General features: G+C 37.8%; 2 protein-coding genes across 2 annotated transcripts in view; both read right to left on the bottom strand.

Annotated features, from left to right (window-relative positions):
- LOC112413121 (disintegrin and metalloproteinase domain-containing protein 32-like) overlaps positions 1-4,381 on the bottom strand; it is a 153,038-nt gene extending 148,657 nt beyond the window's left edge. Inside the window, exon 1 of the mRNA XM_024764983.1 lies at positions 4,292-4,381. Coding sequence (XP_024620751.1) covers positions 4,292-4,381 — 90 coding nt within the window. The remainder of the gene's footprint in view (positions 1-4,291) is intronic.
- A 3,894-nt stretch (positions 4,382-8,275) lies between these two features.
- ADAM9 (ADAM metallopeptidase domain 9) overlaps positions 8,276-21,502 on the bottom strand; it is a 99,072-nt gene continuing 85,845 nt past the window's right edge. Inside the window, exons 19-22 of the mRNA XM_024765140.1 lie at positions 19,005-19,146; positions 17,265-17,352; positions 10,443-10,510; positions 8,276-8,484 (exon numbers count right to left, since the gene is read on the bottom strand). Of these exons, the coding sequence (XP_024620908.1) occupies positions 8,391-8,484; positions 10,443-10,510; positions 17,265-17,352; positions 19,005-19,146 (392 nt within the window). The 3' untranslated portion in view covers positions 8,276-8,390. The remainder of the gene's footprint in view (positions 8,485-10,442; positions 10,511-17,264; positions 17,353-19,004; positions 19,147-21,502) is intronic.

The following is a 21,502-nucleotide window of genomic DNA, read 5'->3' on the forward strand; positions in this document are numbered from 1 at the left end:
AAAAAAAAAAAGCAGCAAGATAGGGGCTTCCCTGGTGGCGCAGTGGTTGGGAGTCCACCTGCTGATGCAGGGGACGCGGGTTCGTGCGCCGGTCCGGGAGGATCCCACATGCCGCGGAGCAGCTAGGCCCATGGGCTGTGCCCGCTGGACCTGCGCATCTTGAGCCTGTGGTCCGCAATGGGAGAGGCCACAGCAGTGAGAGGTCTGCATACCGCAAAAAAGAAAAAAAAAAAAAAGGCAGCAAGAGAAACACAATTTGTTATGTACAAAGGAACTCCCATAAGACTATCAGTGGATTTTTCAGCAGAAACCTTGCAGGCCAGAATGGAGTGGGACAGTATATTCAAAGTACTGAAAGAAAGAAAATTCCAACTAAGGATACCATACCCAGCAAAGCTGTCCTTCAGAATTGAAGGAGAGACAAAGAATTTCCTTAAAAAAGTTAGAGTCCATCACCACTAGAATGGCCTCACAAGAAATGTTAAAGAGAGTTCTTCGTACTGAAGCAAAAAGACACTAATTTTAAAAACTAAACATATCCTTACGATATGATCGAGCAATAGCACTCCTTGGTATTTACCCAAAGGAGCTGAAAACTTATGTCCACACAAAAACTTGCACACAGATATTTATGGTAGCTTTGTTCATACCTGTCAAAACTTGAAAGCAACCAAGATGTCTTTTAGTAGGTAAATGGATAAGTAAACTGGTATATACAGACAATGGAATATCACTCACTGCTAAAAAGAAATAAGCTATGCAGCCCTGGAAAGACATGGAAGAACCATAAATGCATATTACTAAGTGAAAGAAGCCAATCTGAAAAAGGCAACATACTGTAAGATTCCAACTATATGACATTCTGGAAAAGGCAAAACTATGGAGACAGCAAAAAGATCAGTGGTTGCCAGGACTTATGGGAAAGGGAGAGATGAACAGATGAAGCACAGAGGATTTTTAGGGCTGCAAAACTACTCTGGGGGATACATGTCATTATACATTTGTCAAATTCCACAGAATGTAAAGCAGCAAGAGTGAATCCTAAGGTAAACTATAGATTTGCGGCGATAATGATGCACCAGTGTGGGGTCATCAATTCCAACAAACACACCACTGTGGAGCAGGATGCCTATAGCAGAGATTGTACATGTGTGGGGACAGGGGTACGTGAGAAATCTCTGTACCTTTCTCTCAGTTTTGCTACGAACCTGAAACACTCTAAAAAATAAAGTTTATTCATTTTTAAAATGGTTGAAGATGGTAAATTTTACGGTTGTATATTTTACCACAATTTAAAATAATTTTAAAACAAAGGTATAAAGAAGATGTAGCACATATATACAATGGAATATTACTCAGCCATAAAAAGAAACAAAACTGAATTATTTGTAGTGAGGTGGATGGACCTAGCGTCTGTCATACAGAGTGAAGTAAGTCAGAAAGAGAAAAACAAATACCATATGCTAACACATATGTATGGAATCTAAAAATATATATATATATTGGTTCTGAAGAACCTAGAGGCAGGACAGGAATAAAGACACAGACGTAGAAAATGGACTTGAGGACACGGGCAGGGGGAAGGGTAAGCTGGGACGAAGTGAGAGAGTGGCATGGACATATATACACTACCAAATGTAAAACAGGGAGATCAGCTCGGTGCTTTGTGACCACCTAGAGGGGTGGGATAGGGAGAGTGGGAGGGAAACACAAGAGGGAGGAGCTATGGGGATAAATGTATATGTATAGCTGATTCACTTTGTTATAAGGCAGAAACTAACACACCTTTGTAAAGCAATTATACTCCAGTAAAGATGTTAAAAAAGAAAAAAACAAAGGTAATGTATTAAAAAAAACAGATGGGTAAAATATCCATTAAAGTTCAAAATAGACCAATGGATTTTAACATAACATATTAAGAAAAATTCATCGATGTGTTTAGATTCCACATTGCAACTAAACTTTACCATTTATCAAGTGTGTATTTGGTGCAGCATCCAAAGAGGAATACTGGTAATTACCTGAAAAGGCTCATAAACTACTCCCTTTTCCAACTACATAAGCTGGAATTTTTTCATATACTTCAAACAAAACATTTGGCAACAGACTGAATGCAGAAGTAGCTATGAGAATCCAGCTGTCATCTATTAAACCAAACCTTAAAGAGATTCACAAAATGTAAAACAATGCCATTCTAAATTCTTTGTTTTGGAAAATATAGTTTTTATTTTTTAAATGTGTTACTTACATTAACATATAATAGGTCTATTACTGTAATTGAGCGGGACCCTATGGGGCTTTCCCAGGACAGACCCCCACACACACCCAATGTCCTCTGCCTGCCTCTTGTCTGTAGAAAAACTTTAGTCAAAGAATAAATTCAATCAGAGAAGTGAAAAAAAATGCAGAACCAAAGGAAAGCAGTCAAACAAGACAAAATAATAATAGTTTAGCCATTAAACAAAGTCAAGGACCTTTATTTCCTCTTCAAGAGCTATAGATAATATTCTGAGCCATGTCCTTTGAGCTGTTTCGCAGACACTGAAACCCTCACCAGGTGGGAGAAGTTAACTACGTGATGACCAGACTGCAGCCAAGACATAAGCTGCTCCATCTTGCACAATTCCAAGAACTGGCCTCAAGGAAATGGGAACCAACCCTAGAACTGAAGATTAACTGAACTTAAAACAATCAAGATGACACCGATCAGACCACCACATGACCAATTTCATGACTGTGGGAGCTGACTGTGCTGTTCTGCAAGTTGTAGCCCCCTCCCTCTGCCTATACATCCCTGAAACTCCCCTTTCAAAGCTCTTGCCCCCTGATCAACAACCAAGCTGGTGTTTGGACACGAGTCTACCTTCTCCCCAGCCTCCTGAATGAAGCAACCTTTCCTTTCCTACCAATACCTGTCTCTCGAGTACTGGCTTTTGAGCCACGAGCAGCCAAACCTGAGTTAAGTAACATTACTGTTATTTTTTAACGAATTAATTAAAATTCTTAAATTTCTACATTAATTTCTAATATGACAAATACTGACGAATATAAGCAGAACATAAAAGCTCTCTGAGAACTTCAATAATTGTTACATTTTTGTTCATTTCTTTGCTGAAAGAAACATTCCGAAAAGTTTCAGAAACACTGTATTTAAATGTTGCAGGTGTTATGGTGAAGATGTGTCCCCCGCCCCCAGCTTTCCTATTGGAAGCCCTAACCCCCAATGTGATGGTATATAGCAATGGGATCTTTGGGAGGTAATCAGGGTTAGATGAGATCATGAAGATGGATCTCCCATGATGGGTTTCACTCCTTTGTAAGAAGAGACAATTGAGTTTGCTCCTTCTCTCTGCTCACAAAGAAGAGGTCACGTGAGTACACAGCAAGAAGGGAACGGTCTACTAGCCAGGAAGAGAGACCTCACCAGATCCCCACTATGAGAGCACCCTGATTTCAGGCTTCCTGCCTCCAGAACTGTGAGAAAATAAATCTCTGTTGTTTAAGCCACCCGGTCTAGGGTATTTTGTGGGGGGAACGGGGGGGTGCCGTCCGAGTTCAGCAGTGTAGCATGTAACAGCAAAATGACTGGAAACAATCCAACAGTCCTTTAATAAGAGAACTGGCTGCTAAATTGTGGTGCCTCCAAGCCACAGAACACTATGCAGATGGGGGAGGAGAAGACAAGATATTCCATGTACTGACACAGAATGGGAAGACTCAGAACAGTGTATAAAAAGGGAAGGAAAATAAGAACATATCTTAAAATTTTACTTGCATCTAAATCCCCCCCAATATATTTTAAAATTTTGAGGACTCTCTGTAACTGTTCCCCGTATTGTCACAATGTCAGCAATAGAATATTTTTTTGGTATTGCAGGACAAGTTACTGAATGCAGGACAAATTATACTGGAACAGATGATACCTGAGGAGACACAGTTTTCTGGAGTTTGAGTAGAGTTCATGAAGTTTCTGGGGTGCTTCTGAGCGCAAGAAATTGTGAGGTAGTTTTGTGAGTGCCTAACAGACCTCCATAAACGGCTGCCCCAAACCCAGATTCAGAGAGTCAGAGCGTCAGAGATTTAGTCCTTAAGCTTATTAAAAGTATCTTCCTCTCTCGTGAGTCAGTTCTGTATCCCTACGGAGCGCCTAAAAACTGCCCGGTTTCCTGACTGGCAAAAGAAACCTAAAAGCAGGGAAGGGCGCCGAGTTTTCAATCGAGTCGAGGCGCAGTTTGACCCAAGCAGGTACGCGTTTAAAGAAGGAAAAGAAAAATCTTCCTCCTCCCCCTACCGGAGTAACAAACAGGGCATCCTCGGGCTTACCGGGTCTCGACATTAGCAAGCCACGGAGCCCCGCTAGCAACATCATTAGGCGGAACATTTCGCGACTCCTCTCTTCCAGCGGAGACCTGAGCCCTACTGCCGTTGGCCGTTCGTGAGCGCCGTTCTCGCGAGGCTGCGGCACCTACCGGAGCGCCCGGTACTCAGCGCCCAGTCCACCAATCGCCTGTAGGGCACGCCTCCCTTTATAGTCGTGCGTCCGGGTCCGCAGGAAGCTCTTTTCCCAGCAGCCCGCTCTACCCGATGGCCAGTTGTCTGGAGGTCCCCGACCACCCTGGCCCTCTCCGTCGCGGTCATCATCCCCCACAAACTTTTTGCTTCGTGTGGATGGACCTAAAAGAACTAACATTTATTGTGCGCTGTTTTGTATCAGATACTACTTGCTGAATTTAAAACTATGCGCATACGCACACACGCGCGCGCGCACACACACACACGAATTATACATTCATATTTCCTAAAGCTGAGGCTTTTTAATTAAAACAACAACAAAAATCCAGATATATTTTAAAACGATTCCAAGAAAGGGAAAAGTGAGTAGATTTTGGTATCTTCGGAAAGTACCTGCTATGGTTTTTTTCCATACCCACTGCCCAAATACACTTTGTAACCAGGCTGTGTCTACTTTTTCCTCCAATCAAAAAATTCATGTGATGGCCTGCTCTTGTTCAGTAACTTCTCAGTACAATAAATATTCATTCATTCATGTAATGAATGAAATGGACAAGATTTTTGCCCATAATTACAGTACATATGTTCCAGTAGAAAATTCTCTGTTCTGCAAGTCGTAGCCCCCTCCCTCAACATAGTATTCAAAAATTTCTAAATTCGGAGCCCAGGCTTTGCTTTGCTTTTCTTCTATCCCCAGTGCTATGACTACTTATGACTTCCTGTCTTTACTGAATGAAAATTGCCTTATTACCTTGGACTGCAATGCCTCCTCCCTCCCAGACTCACCCCCCAGTCTCTACGTATACGCACTATCCTTCAATTCTTTTCAAATCCCCAAGAATGAGTTAATCTCTCACACCAATTAACAGAACGGCAGATACACAAACTAAAAGGTCCTGTGGTAACACAGAAAAGTTCGTTTGGGGAATCACCACATCTAAACTCAGTTGAGATCTAATTTTATGGATGCATAGGATTTCGACAGGGTAATCTAAGTCTGCAAAAGAATATCATGAGCATAAACACGGCAACAAAAATACAACTGGCCTCTCGGTATCCACGGGGAGATTGATTCCAGGACCCACTGTGGATACCAAAATCCCCAGATGCTCAAGTCCCGATGTTGGCCCTCCGATTTCTGTACCTGCAGATTCAACCAACCATGAATACTGAACTATTTACCACTTGCGGTTGGTTGAAGCCACGGATGTGAACCTGCAGATATGGAGTGCCACTGTATTTTTATTGGAAAACAAAAAAGCTTGTAAGTGGATCTGTGCAGTTCAAACCCACGTGGTTCAAGGGTCAACTGTATACACATAGCTTGCATCTCAACAGGAACAACAAATGCTAGACTAACACTTCTTTTAGGGGGTAGTTGAGCCAAAAGCTGGTTTCATCTTGCTTCACAGCATTAGAACCGTTACAGTAAATGCTTAGACTTGTTAATTAGTGGTAAGTACTTTGAATAGATTTCCAGTTATTTCACTTCTTTGTTATGTCCTTCTCCGCAACCTTTCCTGTTTAAATCTTTTAAAAAGCAGACTTTATGTCATTCTTACTTGTGTATATGGCTCTCTCTATAATGGGAGGCATGTCTCATCCAGAACTTATATATCACAGGACCTAATGACGTACTGTGGTACCTGCCAAGATGGTAGAGTTTCAGTAAACATTTATAGAATTTAATAAAATCTGATCTGTGCTTAGAAAACCTAGATCATGTTTTACTAGATGGTTAGAGACCCAGGCAGCTGCCTGATAGAAAGGGAAAATGCGATACCTTGAACAAGGTAATAAGCTTGTGAACACAGTCACACAGCAACACCAAAGTTACATACAATTTATCCTTGATTATTAAAACATCTTTAGCAGATGGCAAAGAATACCTTTAATATTTTCAAATTTTTAAGTGGCATCTATGACCAAGAAATTTTACAATTTTTAATAACAATCCAAGATAAATCAAGGACAAACCTAAGTGAAAAGAATATAAAATATGTAAAAATATATATAAAAGCAAAAGAAGTTCAGACTGATCAACAGTCTTTTAGAAAAACTTTCTAAATATTCAAAGATCCAAGGAATTATCTAATTCTGAAAAAAGTTTTAAGTTGCATAGTTAATATATTACCAACTGTGAAATTTCAGTGATATGAATGACAATTGCAAAGCTGTGCAAAAACTGTGGGACTATCTCAGTGACAAACACAAACATTTTTGGTCGTATATTAATTCATTCAGAGATTTAAATTGAAATGAAGAATCTTTATTTGGGACTGTTTACAATTTTTAATATGTACCTGATTGTTAAAATAATGTACCATCTTCAGAAGACAGATGTGTGTCTTCTTCAAAACCAATCTGTTTTTCTTTTTAACAGAAAGCCACTGTTCACAATTTGGCAGAAGTCTGGAAAATTAGTATAATGTTTTAATTAATAAGGTTATAAATAGCTGAGTATTTAAGAAATTACTGGGCAACACAAATCAGAATTTCAAGTATTTTATTTACGGTAAATCTTATGTTTGTATATGTATGTATACACAAACCAAAAATTTTTTAAAAACTAAAGAAATTCAGTTAATAAACTTATTAATAAACTTTATTATGAAAAATTACCAAAAAAATTTAGGTGCTTAAATTTTTATCATTCATACCATTTCTTCCACAGTAAAAATTCATTTTTTTATCATAGCTGGGACAATAACTCACAGATACCACTAACTTTTTTGCACTTATCTAAGAAAACTTTTTCTTCCTTCCTTTCTCCAGCCTAATTTCTTTAAAAATATTAGTGTCAACAGAGACATTATCAAGCACACCTTAGTAAATGTAAACATTCTAAATTATATTAATAGCAATCTTTGAAGTTTCAGATTTTGGACTTAAAATTAAAGTGCTTATGAAATTCTCAAGTGGTTTTATGATAGCTCAATTGATTGAAGATATTATAATTGTTCCTGCTTTTTATTACAGCCAAGAATCAACAGCGTGTCTGATTAGTTCTATTAAATACTTCGTACCTTAAAGTTTATAATTAATTTAAAACAATGCTATTGTAAAAGGATGCTATGCTTTAACATGATTCATAATAGAAATTCTATTATTAAATTAACTTTTCTAATATTCATTATCCATAGATAGATCCACAGAATCTATTATCCATAGAATCCATAGAATCATATATCCATAGAATGTTCATTAAAATGGAAGATAATAACTGTGTGTAAGTATACACATACACACTTTTAGTGTGTTTTTACACTTTTAAATTTATATTATGGTATCTTAATTCTGTATTTTGTGCATTCTTCTGAAGACAGAGTATTCCTTTATTCATGTAGTGAATGAGATACACAAAATTCTAGTGTGTGATGATTATTAGTCTGTGCAAGGTTAAAAATATTAGATATTAATTGACAGCTAATTAGTTTTCACAGGTATTAGGTTATTACATGTTCAATCAGAAACTACATTAATGATAACTAAGGTCAAAATTCAGAATTACATTTAAGCACATAATGACAAAACTTAAACCAATACAGTTAATTTGAAAATCACTACAGTAACGTGTTCAAATAACATAATCCATGTCAGGTGCATTAACCTCACAGATGACCGAATAAAATGTATTCAGTAATGGAAATGAAAATATTATTCTAAATTCCCTGGCTTTACTGCATTTCTTCTGTTTCTCATTTCCCACTACTCAAGTTCTGTTTTTCTGTATTAATAAAGTTTGTTTGGTGGTATTTTGTTTTCATTCATAATTGCAGCAGGAAGAAAGGTTTTTCAAGAAAATATCAGGAAAAAAAAAAGTATTAGCTCAGTTCCCTGAAGATGTCTGCAAAATGAAAGGTTAAAAAAAAAAACAATCAAGTGAGGGAACTATATAACGGAGGTGGAGGAGCAGGACGAGCAGGAATTAAATTTCCCTGAGATGATACTTTCGGTTGTGGTGGAGGCGGCCTGTGAGGGGGAAGAAAGACAGTTAATCGTATGCTTCAACCGTATGAAATAATGCTACCTTCATTACAAGCCCAACATAACACCATTCTTGACATCACTGACAATTCTTAAGGGTACCTTATATTCTGAGATCACTACGAATCGGATATGTAATGGTTAAAAGTCTCCAATCGGAGTCTAAAATGGAGTAACTACCTTAAAGTCATGCTAGTGTATAATCAACAACGTACAAAGGTTCTGGTGTATATGTGTTTAAAAAGGACAGTACATGAGGGGCTTCCCTGGCGGCGCAGTGGTTGAGAGTCCGCCTGCCGATGCAGGGGACGCGGGTTCATGCCCCGGTCAGGGAATATCCCACATGCCGTGGAGCGGCTGGGCCCGTGAGCCATGGCCGCTGAGCCTGTGCATCCGGAGCCTGTGCTCCACAACGGGAGAGGCCACAACAGTGAGAGGCCCGCGTACCGCAAAAAAAAAAAAAAAAAAAAAAAAGGACAGTACATGAAATAGAAAAGACAAATTGTAAAAGACAAGTGAAGATACTATGTGAATTAAGCACCTCTTGTACTGTTAGGATTTAAGGGGAGCAAATCACAACTAAGTATAAACCTTACATACATGCATAGAACTGAAATTCCAGCTCTCTCAAATATAATTTCCACTCCGAGAATTAAACCTGCTATGACTTCTATACCAGTCCTTCTCAGTTCTCATGCTTTAACCTGTGGATACTCTTCCCTAACTTCTTCATCCAATTCTAGTACACCTCTATTCCAATAACATACTAGAACTTTACATGGTGAATATGTGTCTCACTATTTATATAATCTGCTCCTGAGGTTCAGGTGGATTTCAGTACGCTCTCACTGCATAATAAAGATTATACTTGAGGATACTACTCAGTGTGCAATTCAATTGTAATTTGAAGGACTTTTGCGGGGTGGGAGGGGTGACATGTATTTTATGTGATGCAAAATGTTATAATAAATTTTCTCCTTTCTTGCTGATGTTACGCCCATCCACTGAGTCTTTTATTTTTCTCGTGTTCTTCAGTTCTAGAATTTCCATTTAATTCTTTTTTTAGGTTTTTAAGTCCAGCACATCTAGTTTTGTGCTGAAATTCTCAATCTTGACTATTAATTCGGTGATGTAATCATCATAGTTACTTTAAAGTCCACCTCTGATATTAATTGCATACCCTCTGAGTCTGCTTTTCTTGGTTTTAGTCACATTTTCTTTTCTTATATGTCTAGCTTTTTAAACTGGGGGCCAAACATTAAAAAAAAAAAAAAAAAAACTGCAGGAAATAAGTTGAGGGTCTGATTCACCCTTATCCTGGGGTCCCAACACAAAGACTGGGATATTCGCCAGGGTACCACCTCCTTGACAGGGCTCCAGTCTTTGTCCCCTCATCCCTATGAGTTTGTTGAAAGCTCTCCTCAGCTTCCTATCCTCTCACGTTCAGAATAGGTAGATATTTACAGTCTAGGATGAAAAATGGTCCCAAAAGCTGAGATTATCTCTGGACTGCCTTCCTCTCCTGGACCATAGTCCCATAATCTCTCATTTCCTTGGTAGTTTTCTGATGCCTTGAAATACATATTTTCTTATATTGTCTAGCTTTTTTCTAGCTGTTCCTAATAAGAAGGCTGGTCCAGCCTATCTGATTTCCCATTGCTGGTTATTTTAAAGGTCGTTGCTTCTGAATCTTACAGACTCCAAAGGCTACAGCAGCTGTTGACTGTCTTGTTTGGGCTTCTTTAAAATTTCATTCTGACACTGCATTAATATGACAAAACTTATATAAAAGCTCTTAAAAGTTTTTCTGCAAACTGTGTTCTATCTAAACTGTTAGCAGCAAATACCTTGTCCTAAATTAAATTAAAAATACAAGAGAACTATTTAGACATTAACCCTGGGTTTTATTCTGGTCAAGTAATCTAAGCAAATTCACTTCAGACCTTGATGGGAACTGCTGAGGCTGCTTGGCTGCATAAGTTGGTACTGGAAATCTGTTTGCATATATAGGCTAAAAAGGAAAAAAAAGTTATTACCACAGTGCACTCATATTTTCTATAAAGTTTATTTTCCATATAAAAGTAATCAATCTATTTAAAAATCAATTAATAGATGACTATTAATGTTGACATTTTAAAATACTTCGCTTATTCAACATGTCTTTGCTACTGAGTGTAGAATATTTAATTCTTTTAAGATTGTATATATTTTTTAATAGATATTTATTGGAGTATAATTGCTTCACAATACCGTGTTAGTTTCTGTTGTACAACAAAGCGAATCAGCCATATGCATACATGTGTCCCCACATCCCCTCCCTCTTGCGTGTCCCTCCCACCCTCCCCTCTAGGTCATTGCAAAGCACAGAGCTGATCTCCCTGTGCTATGCTGCTGCTTCCCACCAGCCAACTAGTTTACATTCGGTAGTGTATATATGTTGATGCTACTCTCACTTCGCCCCAGCTTCGCCCTCCCACACCATGTCATCAAGTCCATTCTCTATGTCTACCTCTTTATTCCTGCCCTGCAACTAGGTTCATCAGTACCTTTTTTTTTTTTTTTAGATTCCATATATATGCGTTAGCATATGGTATTTGTTTTCTCTTTCTGACTTACATCACTCTGTGACAGACTATAGGTCCATCCACCTCACTACAAATAACTCAATTTCGTTTCTTTTTATGGCTGAGTAATATTCTGTTGTATATCATGTGCCACATCTGCTTTATCCATTCATCTGTTGATGGACATTTAGGTTGGTTCTGTGTCCTAGCTATTGTAAATAGTGCTGCAATGAATTGTGGTACATGACTCTTTTTGAATTTTCGTTTTCTCAGGTATATGCCCAGCAGTGGGATTGCTGGGTCATATGGTAGTTCTAGTTTTAGTTTTTTAAGGAACCTCCATACTGTTTTCCATAGTGGTTGTATCAATTTACATTCCCACTAACAGTGTAGGAGGGTTCCCTTTCCACCACACCTTTCCTTCTACTGACTTTGGGTTTTCTTTGTTCTTCTTTCTATTCTCCTTTGATTTCTTCATGATCTCTTGGTTCCTTAGTAACGTATTGTTTAGCCTCCACGTATTTGTGTTTTTTACAGTTTTTTTCCTATAATTGATTTCCAATCTCACAGTGCTGTGGTCAGAAAAGATGCTTGATATGATTTCAATTTTCTTAAATTTTCTGAGGCTTGTGACCCAGGATGTGATCTATCCTGTAGAATGTTCCATGTGCACTTGAGAAGAAAGTGTATTCTACCACTTTTGGGTGGAATGTCCTAAAAATATCAATTAAATCTATCTGGTCTATTGTGTCATTTAAAGCTTGTGTTTCGTTATTTATTTTCTGTTTGGATGATCTATCTATTGGTGTAAGTGGGGTGTTAGAGTCCCCTACTATTATTGTATTACTATCGATTTCTCATTTCATGGTTGTTAGCATTTGCCTTATGTATTGAGGTGCTTCTATTTGGGTGCATAAACATTTATAATTGTTGTGTCTTATTCTTGGATTGATCCCTTGATCATTATGTAGTGTCCCTCCTTATCTCTTGTAACAGTCTTTATTTTAAGGTCTATTTTATCTGATATGAGTATTGCTACTCCAGCTTTCTTTTGATTTCCATTTGCATGGAATACCGTTTTCCATCCCCTCACTTTCAGTCTGCATGTGTCCCTAGGTCTGAAGTGGGTTTCTTGTAGACAGCATATATACAGGTCTTGTTTTTGTATCCATTCAGCCAGTCTGTGTCTTTTGGTTGGGGCATTTAATCCATTTACATTCAAGGTTATTATTGATATGTATGTTTCTATTGCCATTTTCTTAATTGTTTTCGGGGTTTCTTTTGTGGGTCTTTTTCTTCTCTTGTATTTCCCGCTTAGAGAAGTTTCTTTAGCATTTGTTGTAAAGCTGGTTTCGTGGTGCTGAATTCTCTTAGCTTTTGCTTGTCTGAAAAGCTTTTGACTTCATTGAATCTGAATGAGATCCTTGCTGGGTAGAGTAGTCTTGGTTGTAGCTTTTCCTCTTTCATCACTTTAAGTATATCCTGCCACTCCCTTCTGGCCTGCAGTTTCCACTGAAAAATCAGCTGATAACCTTATGGGGAATCCTTTGTATGTTATTTTTTGTTTTTCCTTGCTGCTTTTAATGTTTTTTCTTTGAATTTAATTTTTGTTTAATTTGTTTTAATTTTGTTTAATATGTGTCTTGGTGTATTTTTCCTAGGGTTTATCCTGTATGGGACTCTCTGTGCTTCCTGGACTTGGGTGACTCTTTCCTTTCCCATGTTAGGGAAGTTTTCCACCATAATCTCTTCAAATATTTTCTCAGACCCTTTCTTTTCTCTTCTTCTGGAGCCCCTATGATTCGAATGTTGGTGCGTTTAGTGTTGTCCCAGAGGTCTCTGAGATTGTCTTCAATTCTTTTCATTCTTTTTTCTTTATTCTGCTCCAGGGCAGTATTTCCACCATTTTGTCTTCCAGTTCACTTATTCATTCTTCTGCCTCAGTTATTCTGTTATTGATTCCTTCTAATGTATTTTTCATTTCAGATATTGTGCTGTTCATCTCTGTTTGTTCTGTACTTCTTCTAGGTCCTTGTTAAACACTTCTTGTATTATCTCAATCCGTGCTTCCATTCTGTTTCTGAGATTCTGGATCGTCTTTACTATCATTACTCTGAATTCTTTTTCAGGTAGATTACTTATTTCCTCCTCATTTATTTGGTCTTGTAGGTTTTTACCTTGCTCCTTCATCTATGACATATTTTTTTGCTGTCTCTCTTTTTTTTTATGAATGGGATTGTGTTCCTGTTTTATTGGTTGTTTGGCCTGAGGCTCCCAACACTGGAGTCTGTAGGCTATTGGATAGAGCTGGGTCTTAGTGATGAGATGAGGAACTCTGTGAGACCGCACTCTAGTGAATATCCCCTGGGGTCTGAGGTTCCCGTTAGTCCAGTGGTGCAGACTCAGAGCTCCCACCGCAGGAGCTTCCGCCCAACCCCAGGCTTGCAAACCAGGATCCCGCAAGCCCCATGGGGTGGAAAAAAAGAGAAAAAGAACAATAACAAAGCAAAAAATAAAATTAGGCTAGGAAACTAACAGATATGTTAGAAAGAATGTAAAAATAAAAATATAGATGAATCAACAACCAGAAGGTACATCAGTATCACAATAGTAAAAAAGAGGAGGAGGGAAAAGGAAAAAAAAAAAAGAAAACAGGGGCGGGGGGGAAGGCCTTGGCTGTGGAGAGCGGGGCCTAAGCAAGGTTGAGGTTTGAGTGGTGGGTGGGGCCTATGCTTAGGACCCACAGGGCTGTAAAAGATGGGGGATAAAGGGGTGGGGCTTAGGCTCAATGGAACAGAAGGAGCCCAGGCGTGCCCCCCACCCCTGGTCTCAGAGGGCAGGGGACCTCACCTGGGAGTCCAGCAGGCTTTCTGGGCTCGTGTGGGCAGGGTAAACGCCCTCCTCTCCTCTCCTTTTCCTCTGCTCTGGGGTCTGGGAGGGGCCCTCCCACCTGCTTCTCCTGATCTCCCTGGCCTCCCTCTTATGTCCTCAGGACCAATGTGGCTGGGGAGGGAAGGGGGGTACTTGGAGGGCATGGGACCGACCTGGGAGCTCAGCAGGCTCCCTGGGCCCTAGTCAAAATTATATTTTTTTAATTCAAAAATAATGAAGTATTATCTTGGCCCTAATCAACTCCATTAGTTAAAAGGTAACATATTTCCTATGTCCATGTATTTTAAATAAAATCTTCCAAAAATGTATTGCCAAACCTATACAGTACCTAACTGGTACTGTAAATACCACTAATTTACAACCCTTGATTTTGATGTGGAAAACAGGGAACTTCTGTGCACTGCTGATGCAAATGTATAATAAATTGGTACAGCCACCATGGAAAACAGTATGGAGGTTCCTCAAAAAATTAAAAACACAACTACCATATGATCCAGCAATTCTATTTCTGGGTATTTATCCAAAGAAAATGAGAACACTAACTTGTAAAAATATCTGCACCCCCATGTTCATTGCAGCATTATTTATAACAGCCAACATGTGGAAGAGCCTAAGTGTCCATCTGTGGCACATATATATATATATATGAGAATATTATTCAGCCACCAAACAAAAGGAAATCTTGCCATTTGTGACAACATGGATGGACTAGAGGGCATTCAGGCTAAGTGAAATAAGTCAGACAGGAAAAGGCAAATACTGTATGATCTCACTTATATGTGGAATCTAAAATCAAACAAACCAAAAAATACCAAACTCTTAGATACAGAGAACAGATTGCAGAATGACATAGGCAGGAGAGGGAGATGGGTGAAAACAGATGAAGGTGGTCAGAAGGTACTAGTTTCCAGTCATAAGATGAATAAGTCCTGGGGATATAATGTACGGCATGGTGACTATAGTTAATAACACTGCATTGCATATTTGAAAGCTGCTAAGAGAGCAAACTTTAAAAGTTCTCATCACAAGAAAAAAAATTTGTAACTATGTGTGGTGATGGATGTTAACTAGACTCACTGTGGTGCTCACTTCATACCATACACAAATATTGAATCATGCTGTATACCTGAAACCTATATGTTATGTCTATTATATCTCAATTTTTTTTTTTTTTAAACACTGCATTGCATATTTGAAAGCTGCTAAGAGAGCAAACTTTAAAAGTTCTCATCACAAGAAAAAAAATTTGTAACTATGTGTGGTGATGGATGTTAACTAGACTCACTGTGGTGCTCACTTCATACCATACACAAATACTGAATCATGCTGTATACCTGAAACTTATATGTTATGTCTATTAGATCTCAATTTTTTTTTTTTTTTAGATCTTGTTATGTATATCCCTTGAGGGGGAACCAGGACCCTGCCCCAAGGCTGCACTACTTTTTTAATAAATTTATTTATTTAATTTATGTATTATTTTTGGCTGTGTTGGATCTTCATCACTGTGCGTGGGCTTTCTCTAGTTGCAGCAAGTGGGGCTTCTCTTGTTGCGGAGCACAGGGTCTAGGTGTGCAGGCTTCGGTAGTTGTGGCATGCATGATCAGTAGTTATGGCGCACAGGCTTAGCTGCTGCGAGGCATGTGGGATCTTCCCGGACCAGGGCTCGAACCCATGTCCCCTGCATTGGCAGGCGGATTCTTAACCACTAGACCACTAGGGAAGCCCATATTTCAATTTTTTAAAAAGTAGAATAGTGGTTGCTAGGGTGTGGGGGATGGGGACTTATTGCTTCATGGGTACAGAGTTTCTGTTTGGGGTAATGAAAAAGTTTTAGAAATAGGTAGCAGCGATGATTGCACAACATTGTGAATGTAATTAATGCCACTGAATTGTATACTTAAAAATGGTCAAAATGGCAACCTTTATGGCATGTATATTTTACCACTATAAAAAAGGAAAAAAATATGTCAAAGACCAAAAAGAACACATATATAATTTCTAACTTGGATATGTAGGGACTGTGTGATCATCCTATATATGTAGTGATATGGAAAAATCTCTGAGATATATGGTTAAGGGGGAAAAAGGGCATAACAAGTTTTGTTTCTTTTTTATAAAGGAAAAGGGAGAAGAACTGGGAGATTCCATATTAGAAGGATATCTAATCATCTTACCTCCACATAACTGGAAAGACTTTAAAAGTCTGACAGTACCAAGTGTTGGCAAAGATGTAGTTTGACAGGAATGCTCATACACCACTGATAGTACGTCACCCAATGGTGTAACCTTTTTGGAAAACAATTTGGCATTTTCCAGTAAATATTCACATATCTTTCAACCCAGCAATTTAATTCCTGTATGCCCGTAAATCAGAGCTCTCTAACAGAATTTTCTACAATGATGGAAACAATCTATGTCTGTGGTGTCCCTACAATAGTGGCCACATATGATCTATCGAGCGTTTAAAATGTCAATGAGGAATGGAATTCTTAATTTTATTTAATTTAAAATGAAATTTAAATAGCCACATGTGGATAGTAACCACTGTACTAGTACAGTCCTAGAACTCACACATGTTCATGACAAACATATAGAATGTTTATCTTAGCTTTGTTCATAGTAATGAACAATTGGAAACTAGTAATAGAAAAATGGATTTTTAAACTGTGTGGTATTTATGTAACATAATATCAATAGTGAAAATGAATGCATTAGAGCTACATGTATTGCTAGGGACAAATCACAAAGCAATGTTAAAGGAAAAAGCAAGTTGCAGATATATGTGTAAGATAGCAAGCAAAACATATAATGTTTAAAAGCAGATAAAGTAATATTATATATTTATTAGGGATATATGCATATTAGAAAAAGTATATCATTATCCCAGTACTCCCTAATACACTCCCAAGGACAGTGATTACTGGTCCCACTGCTGAGACAACTAGGCCTATTATTCCAGGAGCTCAGCACCAGATCTTCAGTAACATGCCCTGGGGAAGCCAGGCATTAAAAACAGAAGGATAGCAGACATAGGAGAAAACAGTGATGGCATAAATCCCACGTCATTTCCCAAGCTTGGTTTCAAGGCAAGACATTCTCAACGACTAGATGTTTTCTCCCATCTCCTCTGAGCCATGGACCCTGCTGGTATTCCATTAACTAACCCAGAGGCCACCTATAGACCACACTCCTAAATTCTTTGGAAATTATCTATGCTTATTCCTATATGATGTAACAATTTTTTTAATCTTTAAAACTTTGATATCATAATATAGTAAAGAAAAAGAAGTTTTCATTTAAACTTACAACTTCTCTGGGAGGAGCCACTGAAGAAGCATGTCCAGGAACACTCACTGGCTGTCTAGAAACTTTTGCTTGATTTTTGCCATCTGACCTGAAAGATACAATTACTTTTGAGCTAAATTAAGATTAAAACGTTTCTACATGATATATTACATAGACCTTGCATTTTCCCAAGTACAGAACAATGTTATTGGTAGTGGTGGTGATGATGATCATGAAGACAACTAAAATTTTTACGGCATTTTTATTAGCTTTCACCCAGTTTTAATCCTTAGAGTACTATAAAGTTTTATTAACCTCATTTTACAATTAAATAAACTGAAATTCTAAGAAATTATGTAGTTTGGGCCAGTGTTCTCCAACTTCTCTCCTCAAGTCTTCCTGAAATCAGAGAGGAGTAAAAGCATATTCCTAGGTTTGAAGTAGTCACTCTGAATATTAGGAAGTCCAAGAGGAGCAAACATGCTGGCTGGAAAGATGTCAGCTAAGATTTAGACATGCCGAAATGATAGTAAGTCAGCTAGGTAGAAGTGTATAGGAGACAGCTATTGCTATGGAACTAAAGTTTCAGAGATGCAGACTGGGGAATTATCTATAGGGATTGGTCAGTCTGAAGTTAAGAAAAAGGGTAGAAACATAAATCTGGGGAAGTCCCTGGCAGTCCAGTGGTTAGGACTTGGCGCTTCTACTGCTGTGGCCTGGGTTCAACCCCTATTCAGGGAACTAAGATCCCGCCAAGCCAAGTGCTTGGCCAAGGGCAGTGTGGCCAAAGTAAAGCGTGGGCGAGGGTGCTACGCCTCGATAAATTATATTTTTTAAAAAAAGAAATAAAAATCTGTTTTAGAATACATTAAGAAAAATAAAGCTAACATCAGTATACTCTAGGAAAACATTATACAGTAAGTGAGGTAAGTTAGAAATAGGGCAATGAAGTAAAGTGAGCAATCGAGGCAAGATCTGAACATTTTGGATCATTATCGTAAGAAAGATGAGTTATTAAGTAATTACATGTGCTATGGGTTTTATTTGTTAGTATTTCCTCATTTAATCCTCACATCAACCCGAAGAGATAGGCAATATCATTATTCCCATTTTAAAGGAAGTAAACCAATGCTCAGAAACTTTTTTTATTATTCCAGTTCATAATTCTAGCAAATGACAAACTGGAACTTGAACTTAGATCTGACTACAAGGCCCATGCTAATATATGCCACATTCCAATGCCAACATGTTAGAAGTGATCGCTGAGAGACAGTTGTATAAGAGTCCAACACACAGACTAGAAATATCAGCTGTCTGAAATATGACAGCCCTTTCTTCCATCAAAGCTTATTTCTTAAAAGCTGATGATTCACAAAATCTGTTTTCAAAACAGACTTGAAGAACACTTTTCCTATGAGAACTGATACTTGAAATAGACATGGATGAAAATTTTTTAACGAAGCCCAAATCAGAAGTTGTAGTCCAATTACTCCACTATCAGAAATCAAAGTCAAGTAAAATGAATCCTAGCAGCCATTTTCAGTAGCATACAGGCTGGTCACCATAATCCTTTCCCCTCACCATTATAATAGGTGGCTGAGTCACCACTGCCCTTTAACTCCTGCTAATCATGTCAAAAGAATGGAGAGATAACTTAGAACCCTATTTTTAAACCAGCTTCTATGATATGACTATCATCATTAATAATTATTATACTTAAAAATTTTTAATATGAATTTAAAAGAAAAATAATCTAAGTACTCATATGTTTGTGATCTCTTCCTTCTGCAGTAGCTTTTCTGTAGCTGGTCTCTCTTAACGAAGACAAAAGCAGCCAATGCAGTAAGAGGAACAATGACGAAGAAGAACACCAGAAGTCCGTCCCTCAAGGCGGTATTCTTTTCTACAGAGAAGGATTTTACATTAATGATCATTAAATTAGAAGTTAACTCATATTAACTAGAACATACTAGGTGATGATACGTTTTACATTAATTTTCACATTGTTCAAAAGTCACACTGATATAAACTGAAATATACTGAGAAGTCTTGTTCACTCCTCACGCTTACCCACTTCATTTTTGCCTTCCTGAAGATAACCACTTTTATTAATTTCTTATATAATCTTACAGTATTTCTTCATGTAAATATAAGCAAGAAGAAAATATGTTCTATTGTTAACCCTTTCTTACATAAAAGGTAGCATGGCATAAATGCTATTCCACACATTACTTTTGTCACTTAGCTATACTACATATCTTCCCAAACTATACATACAGCACCACCTCATTTTCTATACAGCTATATAAAACTCTATTGCAAGGATGTCCCGTAGTTATTCAGGCCGTAAGTACCCTACTAATACTTTTATTTTTCCAACCTTTGCTGTTACAAAAAAAAACTGTTACAATGAATAACCTTGTACATATGTCATATCATTTTGGTGCAGGTATATCTGTAGAATAATTTCCCAAAAGTAGAATTGCTGTATCAGAAGGTGAATGCATTCATCATTTTTAAGGCACTATCAACCTGTCTACCACAGTGATTGTTACAAGTTAGCATGCCATATATTCAGACTATAATTCAAAAAGGTACATGCACCCCTATATTCATAACAGCACTATTCACAATACCCAAGACATGGAAACAACCTAAATGTCCATCGACAGATGAATGGATAAAGAAGATGTGGTATATATATATATATATATATAATGGAATACTACTCAGCAATAAAAAAGAATGAAATAATGCCATTTACAGCCACATGGATGGACCTAGAGATTACCCTACCAAGTAAAGTAAGTCAGAGAGAGAAAGACAAATACCATATGGTATCACTTACATGCAGAATCTAAAATATGACACAAATGAACTTACCTACGAAACAGAAACAGACTCACAGACATAGAGAACAGACTTGTAGTTGCCAAGAGGAATGGGGGGAGGGAGAGGGATGGATTGGGAGTTTGGGATTAGCAGATGCAAACTATTATATATAGAATGGATAAACAACAAGGTCCTACTACTATATAGCACAGGGAATTATACTCAATATCCTGTGATCAACCATAATGGAAAAGAACATGGAAAAGAATGTATATACATGTATCACTGAATCACTTTGCTGTACAGCAGAAATTAACACAACATTGTAAATCAACTATACTTCAATAAAATACATTTCTTTTAAAAGTTAGAAGGCCAGCCAGCAATATACAAGAATTCCTCACAGCCTCACCTATAGAGTCAAACTTCTGCATGTTTGCCAACCTGGAAGGTGAAAAACTATATCTTTTATGATTTTAATTTGCATTTCTCTTTTTATACTATGATTTGAGCAACTTTTCATGTTTAAGGAAACATTGTATTTCTTTTTCTTCTCAGTCCTTTGACTGTTTTTCTGTTGGTCTATTGTTTTTTTTTCTTCTCAGTTTCTAAAAGCCTTTATATGTTAGGGAGAATAGTTTTATCTGTATGTGAGTTGGAAATATTTTCCCCATTTTGTCATTTGTCTTATGGTACGATGCTTTTCTCCATGCATAAGTTTATTGTTCTGAGGTAGCTGAATTCATCAATCTTGTTTTTTATGGCTTATGGATTTAAAGTCTTATTATAATTTTTAAAATTCATTAATCAACATTAATATTGTCTGTTTCATGTTCTTTAGTGAAAGAATATAGTAAATATGAACACGAGTGGTAAACTGTGAAATTATCCTCATAGTTTTAAATTTGTAAAAGTACCAAAACTTTCTGTTCCAAAAGTTATATGAAACACTCAACCCAATTAAAAATAAAAATATGAAAAATTAAAGCAAGCTTGATATATCAGTTTATACTCACTAATAAGTAGACAAAATTTAAATTAAAGCATCCAACACTGGCCAGGTTATGTTAAAATTGGTACCTTCATACTGTCAGTGGCATTACACAAGTTCATTTGGAATTTTTATCAAGAATCATTAAAAAAAAAACACCTGTAGGCTTCCCTGCATAAAAAATCATATCTAGGGCTTCCCTGGTGGCACAGTGGTGGTTAAGAATCTGCCTGCCAATGCAGGGCACACAGGTTTGAGCCCTGGTTCGGGAAGATCCCACATGCCGCGGAGCAACTAAGCCCGTGCATCACAACTACTGAGCCTGCGCTCTAGAGCCCATGAGCCACAACTACTGAGCCCATGTGCCACAACTACTGAAGCCCATGTGCCTTGAGCCTGTGCTCCACAATAAGAGACGCCACCGCAGTGAGAAGCC

This window comes from Neophocaena asiaeorientalis, unplaced genomic scaffold (genome assembly GCF_003031525.2).
Source record: "Neophocaena asiaeorientalis asiaeorientalis breed wild unplaced genomic scaffold, Neophocaena_asiaeorientalis_V1.1 scaffold14, whole genome shotgun sequence".
NCBI lineage: Eukaryota > Metazoa > Chordata > Mammalia > Artiodactyla > Phocoenidae > Neophocaena > Neophocaena asiaeorientalis.